This window comes from Empidonax traillii, unplaced genomic scaffold (assembly GCF_003031625.1).
Source record: "Empidonax traillii isolate 1590-97213 ecotype Southwest subspecies unplaced genomic scaffold, ASM303162v1 scaffold428:size834259, whole genome shotgun sequence".
NCBI lineage: Eukaryota > Metazoa > Chordata > Aves > Passeriformes > Tyrannidae > Empidonax > Empidonax traillii.
The window spans coordinates 372845-383352 of record NW_020955621.1 but is presented as its reverse complement, the minus strand read 5'-3'; the positions used below and the strand labels follow the sequence as shown (position 1 = coordinate 383352).

At 40.4% G+C, this 10508-nt stretch overlaps 1 protein-coding gene across 2 annotated transcripts in view; it reads right to left on the bottom strand.

The window, feature by feature from the left end:
* Positions 1 to 1057: 1057 nt before the first annotated feature.
* The window catches only part of NUDT14 (nudix hydrolase 14), a 60609-nt gene continuing 51158 nt past the window's right edge, over positions 1058 to 10508 (bottom strand). For both annotated transcript variants that reach the window (XM_027894454.1, XM_027894455.1), the window contains exon 5: positions 1058 to 2552. In XM_027894454.1, the coding sequence (XP_027750255.1) occupies positions 2312 to 2552 (241 nt within the window). In that variant the 3' untranslated portion in view covers positions 1058 to 2311. The remainder of the gene's footprint in view (positions 2553 to 10508) is intronic.

The window sequence follows — 10508 nt, the reverse complement described above, 5'->3', positions numbered from 1 at the left end:
ACTGCTGTTTCTGTGGAAAATTCCTAAAACTGGGGAAGAAAATTAAAGTAATCCTGTGATTGTTTTCTTTCTGTTTGAGAATTGCATATTGTGTGGGCAGCCAGGCAGAGCACAGGGACGGGGTGTAGCAGCCTTTGGGGTGTAAAGGGCCTCAGAGACACCAAAGCCCCCCAGGATTTTATAGGTGTGTGCCCAGCAGAACCCTGGGGAAGAGCGGACTGTGTATTCAGACTGCTGAATCACACCCTGAATGTCCATCACACACAGGAGGGTCAAAGCCACGGGCTCTCACCATGGTCGTCAAGGCAATGGGAGTGCACTTTGTGAGGTACCGACTCCAGGTCCTGGATGTGGCAGGGGAGGGAATGTCTGACTGGAGGAAAGCTCTCAGCAACACATGAAGAGCCTCATTAGAAGTGGAGTTGTGTCCATTTGTAATTCTGGTGCAAACAGTGTAAATAAACAAATGATGCTTTGAAAATTTTCAAACTCTGAACACTCTCCAGTACACCAATTTATTTTCCAAAATTACTGCATTATACAGAAAAAAAGGCTTTTGACATGTATACACTCACACTTTTTAGATTGATACTAACCAGGTAACAATCTGCTGTGTAATTTAATAATTTCTAATGGAATCAAATAGATACTTTGGTAACTACAGCCTGGAATAAAAGTAGTTCATAAAGGGCTCAGCAGCAATCAGGACATACTGTCCTAGACAGAGCAGTGGAGACCCCACCTTAAAACACCTTCCTATGTAAATACATCAGACAGACAGAATTTATTTGCCTCTCACAATAACTCAGCCCTTGACTCACCACAGACCAGGCCCAGCTCAACATAGCTGTGTCTGAACTCTCACAAAAAGTGTCTGACTCCACAGACAAAGGCTGCTCTTTCTTCAGTGGCTTTCCAAGGACCTTTCCTCCAAGTCAGCAAAAGAACCAGCAAGTAGCAGTTCTAAAAGCTTTTTTTTTTTTTTTTTAAAAAAAGAATTGTTTATTTATACACCTCTTAAGACATGCAGTGATGTAAAATCAGCCACTCGACAGCATCAGGCACCTGATGTGCTGCATTTATTCCAGCTGCTAAGTTCAAGTTTGCATATTTGCAGTCCTCATCTTCTAAACACCCCTAGCACCTCAATATTCCTGGAGGCACACGCAACGTAGGCATGTTGATTAAATCAGTTAATAACATAAACCAGTGCATAATTAAATTGACAGAATCGATTCTCTTTCATTTATGCTCATAACAGTTTCACATGACAAATAGTTCACATCTAAACTATGTTGATACAAGGTCTATTATATATTCTAGTTAGGCCACTTTATTAAATCAAATTGTGTTGCTCAGTATGTCTGTGCAGGTTGCACAGGTTTCCATGCAAACTGCACAAATCATGATTAAAAAAAAATTAAGCACTTCCAATCATTAGATTCCCAGAAGTGTTATCTGAGGGATAAGTCCCATTCTCTCCATTTGGGTTATAAGGAAACTGAGACCTCAGAGAAATCACTTGTAGTGTACTCACCTCTGAGTCAAATTAAAAGAATTTGGCCTCTCTAGTCCTGGCCTAGAGGACAAAGTTTGATCTAATTAATCAAGTATTACCCATAAAGCAAACAAAGGAGCATGTGTTCCAGCAGAAGCCCCCATCCTTCACCCCTCTATCACCATCACTGCTGCTCGGCATTGTAGTGGGAACAAACAGAAGCACATAATCTTACAGCTGCTCTATTGTCAAAATGACACGATAGCAGAAGGATTTACAGACGTGTTTGCTTATGATAAAGGTCTGCATGTTCAGAAATGCAAAAGCCTCCTCTGCACTGGAGCTGCACTCCACAGAGAAAGCTGCTCCCTGGAAGTTGTGCTGGACTCAGGAACACAGTTAAGGTATCTGTGACTATTAAGGTTTGCTGCTTCCCTCCAAAAAGTATCAAAACCTGCAGTGAATACACAGCTGTCACGTACAGACCATGATGACAGGCTCGTGTGGCAGCCACACTGAGGGCCTGAGCAGCTCTTCAGAACAGTGCTGTGAAAAAGGAGGACTGGACACATTTACTTAACCTTTGCACAGAAATCAACATTTGCCTCTCAAAGGCAAATCCCGGCCCCAGCCATGCCAGGAAGTGTTTTGCTAATAATGGAGATTGGGTCAGGATTTTAATTCAGATTTTACTTCCAAATTTATTTCAAGAAAGATTTGCTCCGTGAGAAGTTGAGTTGATAAGTCAGGAAGAATTGCAGCTTTCTGTATTCACAGAACCAGCAGGAAAGCTTTTCTTAAGATCATGGTGCTTTACTTCTTTGGTAATTTGGGTGCTATGTTGTTTTGGAACCACATGAAGCTGAAGATGACACCCATCGTCTTTGGGAAAGTCTCATCATAAGCAAACTTCATGGATTCTTCTAAAGGTATTTCCACAACTTCAATCAGCTCTCCTTCCTCGGGCTGGCCACCTCCTCCACTGGTTCTCATCTGGTCTGTTACTTCTGCATAAAACAGTGTCTGCCTAGAACCCGTCACACCAACTCCGGCCCTGGAAAAAAAGCGGAGAGGAAGCTCTGTTTTAGATAAAAAGAAGGCAGCAAGGAATGGAAACCTGGGTCCTTAACATGTGTCACTAAGCAACATCAAAATGCATGCCCTTACTCTCTGCTGATGTCAATTAGAACCTCTATTTGCCATTTTGTTACGACAGAAATTGATTGCAGCTTTCAGGCAGAAATACCAACACTTTTGAATACAGCTGTATATGAAATGGATCCATCTTCAAACGTATTCTACAACTTTGGAAAAATGTGAGTTTGGGAGAATATAATAAAAAATTTGTATCGGTGAACTGTTGTTCTGTACATACTGAAGTCAACAGAAGTTTTTCCAGCTGACCTCAGGGAGAGCAGAACTGCAGGGTGACTCACAGAGATGCACAAACAACAAGCTGAAGCTCCCCCAGAGTATCTGTGTGCTATCGTGCTACATTTGTTTGCTTGTTTTTACACAAATATTTAGATTTTTTACTCTTAAGAAGATTATGTCCATTCACAGCTGGGGCCCTCCACTCATGCACTGGATAGGTACAAGGGCAGAAAGGCAGTCTGAGGCTCTATCCTTTCTGAACTTTAGCCTTGACCCAAATGGGCCACTGTAAGCACGCACATATCCCAAGTAATTCAGTCTCCCTGCTAAATTTGCTTCAGTGGATTTAGTTGAGGATATTTTAGATTATGTAGTCTTTCTTCAGCTAGACTGCTTGCTGTGTATTATACTTCTTATTTGTTAATCCTCCATTTCCTTAGGACTATTTAATTTAGGTATTATTAAATGAGGGATAAGAACATAATCCACTCATTTAGTTCTTCCAAGAAAATATTCACATTATAATCGCAACTTCTTCATTTCACATGATTACAAGTGACTTTTCACATTAAATCTGGATCCAAAGTTCTCAGAAACTATGAATGAGGCTTTAAGGCAAGCTGAAAAATTAGCTTCCATGTTATTACACATACGGAGGATTTTAAGATCTGTAGCAGTGTTATGATCCTAAGAGCATATATCCAGACTTACCCAACCATTAGTCAACTAAATCTTTCAGTTAATCCAGCACACATCACACCCCACAGCAGGAATTAATCATTTGTCTCTCCATTTTCTAAGAACACTGGCAATTATTTTGTTTGGAGGATTAACAGTGACTACTGAAGTTGGTTTATTGCATCAATATAAATTCTTTTTTTATTTTTAATACTGACTAGGGAGCAAACCAGTGACTTTATTTCCTAAAATTACTTCTGATACATTCCATAACATTGGACAAGAGGTTTTAGCCCTCCAGGATCATTCCTGAACATCTGAGAAGAGAAACTTAACCATCTTCAGCACTTCCAGGAACTCTGAAGGCTGCTATGGGACTGCTTTCATTCTGAGCTCATCACTTCATTCCAATGCCAGTGGTAGGATTTTTGATATATGTTTTAAACAACAAAATGTGACCTCCCAGGACACCACAGGAGGTGAGATGAACAGTGTTGCCTGTCTCTGCCCCTTCACCAAACCACGTGATCTCCTTCCTCAGTCAATCTGATTTCACATTTAGGACCTCTCTCCTGCAGCCACTGTCCTTGGTATTTGTGCTCTATTCTGACAACCATCAGAGATGGTTTGCCAACAAAAGATTCACCCAGGGCTGACCACTGACCCATGTACTGCCTGTTCCTCACTGTCACAGCTATGACCACTGGAAGGAGCCTCACTGAGAGAACGTATTTGTGACAGAGTTTGTGATTGTTCATTTTTTGTTGCCTCTTTTCCTTCTTCTTTTCTTGTGTGAGAAGGCAGAAAGGCTTTTTGTTTTTGTAATCAACTAGAGATCCAGATTTGTTTTTCTCTATATACAGTGATTACTCTTTTTTTTTTTTCTTCAAGAATTGCATTTTTAGTAATTAAACAAACATAGGAAGCCTGGAGTTCAGAGATTGTTTTTTGGTACTTGATAGTATGAATAAAAACCACATGTTAATATATAATGTAAAATTTTCAAGACAAAGAATGCAGCTAGGTGGTCTCCACAGGCACCATAAAACACACAGGGCTGAGCATAATATATTTAATGTTCTGTTATTTCTGATGAGTGTCAAGTCTGAGCTTCATCTAGGGTGCCCCACCTGGAGAATGGAAATGATCCTAAACTGAGTACTTCCATGCCCACTTGATATTAAATAAAGGTTCTATACAAAAACACAGAGACTTTTTTTAAGAATCCTTTCTATGAGAATGTTCTGGCTTGATTATTTACAGGACAATCTCCTTCTATATCACCTGTGACCATTTACTTATGAAATAGCTGCAGCTGTGGAAATCTCAGGAGTTCACCTTCCATACATTTTTTCTTTAAAGTAAAGGGAAACGGCTTCCCAAGGTGCTACACTGTAAGATTCAGGTTCTTGCCACCGTGGCTCAAACAGCAGGGAGTGATTTCCATATGCTGTGATTTCATTGTATTTATTCACATGATACTTGTATTAAGTGTTTCTCTTCCTATGAACTAAATACATCAATAGTGGCTACTATCCCGAATATACTAACAGATGAAAGCCCTGGACATCAATATCTTTCCTTTGTTATGGTGTCCAAAGTTATGTCATTTCTTCACGTATATATGCTGCATATAATTTGCACTGGAAATCAACAGGAAAATTGTAACAATATATATACAAAGGATGACATACCCACCATGACCATTTTTTCTTACTTCATTATCTAACTTATCTTTCTCTGGTGCAACTCTGCCATAAGGTATCAATTAAAAACTAATAAACCCTTCCAAATGAGCTATAAATAAAATCAAAGAATGCTGGTATTTATACTCATGTCATTCTATCCTACTCCTTCCTCCCAAAACCAGCAAATCTAACATTTCTAAGACTATTTAGAATCCCTTCACTATTTAGATGGTGACTTTGCAGACTGTCGCATGACATTATTTATAAACATATTCACTGATTTTATTTATTGTCTAACTAAACTCCCTCAAGGGAGTCGACAGCTCCTCCTAATTTGATGACACTAAATAGGGAGGAGCTGTCGACTCCCCTGAGGGCAGAGAGACCTCAACAAATCAAAGATGTGCTATCACCAACTGCATGAAGTATAACAAATGCTGGGTTCTGCACTTGGGATCCCGTGTGTGTGTGTACAGACTGGGGAATGAGAGGCTGCAGAGAAACCCTGAGCAAAGAGACCTGGGGGGTGCCTGGTCAATGGCAACCTGAACATGAGTCAGCAGTGCCCTGGCAGCCAGGTGGGCCAACCATGTCCTGGGGGCATCAGGAAAAGCATCACCAGCCAGGCGAGGGAGGGGATTGTCCCGCTCTGCTCTGCACTGGGGCGGCCTCACCTTGAATACTGAGTGCAGTTCTGGGCACCACAATATAACAAAGATATTAAATTGTTAGAGAGTGTCCAAAGGAGGACAATAAAGATGGGGAAGAGCCTTGAGGGGAAGGTGTATGAGGAGTGGCTGAGGACACTTGGTTTGTTCAGCCTGGAGGAGACTGAGGAGAGACCTCATTGGGGTCTTCCACATCCTCATGAGGGGAAGTGGAGGGGCAGGCACTGATTTCTTCTCTTTAGTGACCAGTGACAGGACCCAGGAAACAGCATAAAACTGAATAGGGGAGATTTAGCTGTTGATTATTCACCCCAAGAGTGGCTGGGCATTGAACAGGATCCCCAGGGCAGTAGTCACAGTACCAAAGCCTGACAGAGTTCAAGAAGTGTTTGGACAACATTCTCAGGCACATGGTGTGACTCCTGGGGTGTCCTGTGCAAGGCCAGGAGCTGGACTCGATGATTCTTGTGGGTCCCTTCCAATCCAGCGTGTTCCATGATTCTACGATTCTAAAGCCCATTTCAATGGTTTCAGAAAGAAGTTGGAAGATACAGAAATATGTCTGAATTCATAAAGGAAGCATATTTTTACTTTTGTTTACTTGGTACTTCTTTCTCTGGATGCCCTGTCTTACACTGCCAGTTGATCATTTTTGCATAGATCCACATGGAATGCCCTTTACTAAATTAAATATTCTCCAATATTCCTTACTGCAGTCTTTAACGACATTTCCAGACTGCTAATGTATCCTGCTTGTCCTTAGAAAATTGCCCAAAAATCAATGCTATTCACATTTCATCTGTATTAGTAGCTTTGCTTTTAACCAAAATCAGAAGTTAGGTTTGTTGTTTTGAAGCTGTTCTGGTTGGAGCAATGAAGTGTCTTAACACACACCTTGGAAAACATCATACATTTCAGGTGTTTTTGGATACTGGGGCAGAGGTGGAAGAGGGCAGAGAGGGAGAAGGAGGGTCTGACTGGTAAATAGGCTACAGGTACTATGATGTTTGCACTGTGCTTTCAGGTTTATCTGCCACTATGAACTTCCTATGCTTTTGCACAACTACTTGCACTTTTTGAATATGATGTTTAAGGAATTTTGTTGTGCCTTTAATCCCAGTTATATTCCCTTTTCTGCTACCATCTTCCCTATCCCAAGTCTGTGGCACATGCTTTTCCTTACTGCAGTATTTCACACTACAAATAAAATGCTTTTGCCGTGGTCTGAAATGAGTCACCTATTAACAGATTACAGCTGTATTCATTAGCTCTGCATCTGTGGAAATCACAGGGGTCAGCACACCCGAACTGCAAGTGATGAGTTTCACCCTGGGAAAACCACCCTCCTGATAAAGGTGCCTTCCCAGGACAGGAGAGGTTTGGTTTGGGGGAGGGTGAGCACCAGCTCGTGGTGAGAGTTTGGGCTTCAGTGTCAGTCCAGGGGTTTAGCACCGCGCTGCCCAAACCCGGCACGTCGTGGCTCATACTGACCCAGACCTACTAAGCCTGGCTTGACCTAGCTGATTGTTCCAGATGTATTTAGATGTGTCTGCACAGTGCTTGGCTCCAATTCACCACTGTGGGACAAATGCAAATGGCCTATACAAAACACAGCTCTGCTTTCCTCCTCTCTTTATCGTGAGGATCAGCTTCCTCTGAGAAGTTTACGGTTCCAATTAACAGCTACAGGGCTGACAAATATCCTTGTCAAATCATTAGGGCTTAAGCTCACAAGCCCTGTAACTTCAACAGAGATATTTTTTAAAACCAAAAGTCTATTAGCACTGAACTTCCAGCATTGCTTCAGAGACAGTTTGAAACCTTCATTACCTTTGACAACAGCAAGTCTAGGAATGTAAGCATGTCAAAGTAGGGATACCGAAGTGGTATGGTTTTCATCACAGTAGTAACTTAAATATAAGTTTAAGACATCAAAACAAGATTGTATGCTGCCTTCCCATATTTCATTTTAAATAAAACACTGAAATACCGAGATTAAATCATGCGATGGCTTTCGAAACCCTGGGCAACACACTTAGGACAACACCACACCAGAGAAGGAGTTTCTGCAGGATGGCTGTGAAGTGCTTCTCCTCACCTCCTGCCCAGGGGTGGGACTGGCTGGCAGCACGAGGCTGGAATTAGAGTGTTTCTATCTACTTCCTTCTTAGACGAGGGAAAAACACAAGAGACAGATTGTCACTCCAATCTGTTCTTGAAACACGGCAATAGCAGCTACCACAAAGCCTTTGTTTAGCTCTTCTCTTTTATCAAATGCATGAGGAAATACACAGCACATTAAATGGAGCTCACAAAATAGGACTTTTCATTTGTCATATCTAAATTCATAAGCACAAAGATACGGTACACGCCTTTTTATCCCAAGTGGGTAACAGTTTCTTACTGCTTATAAAATAAATGCTCAGCAGTGCCTGAAAGCCACAAGTGAGACTGAACCCATGTCATATGTTTGTCAACACTCAGTGAGTTCCTTCTTCAAATCGAGTGTGTGCACGTTTGTAAGCAGGGTCAAAATTCAAAGCATGTATTTCAGATTAGCTCTGCCTTTTATTCATGTCTGGATGCTCACACCTATGCCAACCACTTACTTCATTTGTAAGTAACACATTCATAAATATTACATTTTTAATTTGAAGGAAGAAACATGTACGAGAAAAGAAATATTTTATATTCTACTCCTCTGCTGCAACATGGGGAACAAATGTGAAGGCTTTTGAAGGCTTATTAGCTTAACTCAGATTTCTGACAGACAGCAATTAAAAGCTAAATTTCTAATAATTTCTTTATATTTAACAAATACAAATCTATAAACAATCAACAATCCTATCAGCCCAGAAATACTTTTTTTTTTTAATCTGACATAGTTAAAAGTGCAAATTCCTGAAAGCATTATATACTTTTATAAGATTTAAGCCATCTGAATGCAAAATTTGGGTATATAGTGAATACATAATTCATGTTTACAAAAAAATGTGACACAAATCTCCGTTATTCATGCTGAAATCAAGATCCATTTAGGCATGCAATATGTAAACTGAAGATCAGTGACATGCAGCTCCTATTGTCACTTCTTAGGACCTTTGTACAGTTCTGACATTATAAGCAGCAGGTGCAAGGGAAAAAGCTCAGAGGTAATTAACATAAAATTATATTACATTATGCCATCACCCAACAGGTGTACTAGCAGGTGATCTTTCTAATTATAATGCACTCCAACATTTTCAGGGCTATTATTCCTTCCACATAAAAACCTGCAAACACAAACCATTTTTACCTCATTGCACAGAGGGTAATAGCCATGACACAGTAATTGGAACATACAATATTAATTCTCTGAATGCTCTTCTTTGTTGCACACTTTTGGAAAAAAAAAATCAAATGTAGAAAGATTAAAGTAAGTACCTATGTTAATACAGTTAGGCCTTTAAATTAATGCATCTGATTTCTTTGCAGCAGGGCTGATAACCTACAGCTCCTGTTGTATCTGGTTCACAGCCAAGAGTTTTTTACAACCTCTGGGAGAAAATAAAGAATGAAGGGAAAAGGAAGTTGAACCAGAAGATCTGATGCAACTTTATCCTGATGATCTGAGGTGCTATTTAAGTCCAATTAATTTTATAACTATTCTTCAAGAAAACGAACATTTTCAAACAACTAAAAGGAAATATTCTGCAATGGCAGTAATAACATCTTTAATAACAACAAAAAGCCCATCATATTTCCCTGCCCCTGTCTTGTAAGGAAACAAGTCTCAAGGAAGATAGCTGGAAGTACTTCAACCTAAGAAACTAACTCACAGTTGAATTTCACATGGGATTCAATCTGAAAGCTGCTGGGATACCATGACAGATAGAAAATTTGTTATATATGATATATGAGTAAGTCCAAAGTAAGTAATTCACTTACAAAATTTTGCACTTGGGAAAAAACCCCAAAACCTTGAGGGAAGTTCACAGATTTCTTTCAGAGCGTTTAAAAATGGACAGTTTAACTGGCAACCTTCAACTTTCATGAAGTCTCAGTTTACAGTTACACTACCACAGAATTAGCATAATTTTATTATTGAGCTAAGTGGTTTCTTTGCACCACTCACCATCTATTTTTGACTGATGCCACACATACAGTTGAGAAGAACTCAGGACACCAGCAGCCACCGGAACTTTCAGGAATCCTCCAAAAGTGGATTAGCTGCTGACAGCATAGAAAACAAACTTTGTGCAATATCAAAATAAGGTTACTTACTGAATACCAAGCACAAAAGTAGCAATTTGTGTAGTGGTGATGAAAGAGGAAACTCACCAAACAGGTTGCAAACACCACAGATTTTTTCAGAATCATCCCTGCCTCTGTCTACACAGCAACATGAACCCCCTGCATTTAAATTCATCTTCTGTCTGGCATTTTTCTATAATAGGAGTAGATATTTCTGATTTTCAAAGTGTGATTCCTCTGTCCTCCTCCAGTCAAGTCCCTCTTAATACGTTTGTCTCTCTCGTTATCTCCCCCAATCCAGCCTCCTTCAGTCACCCACGCCATACTGTCCTCCTGCTGCTGGAACAACTTGTTCCAAAGACTCTTACT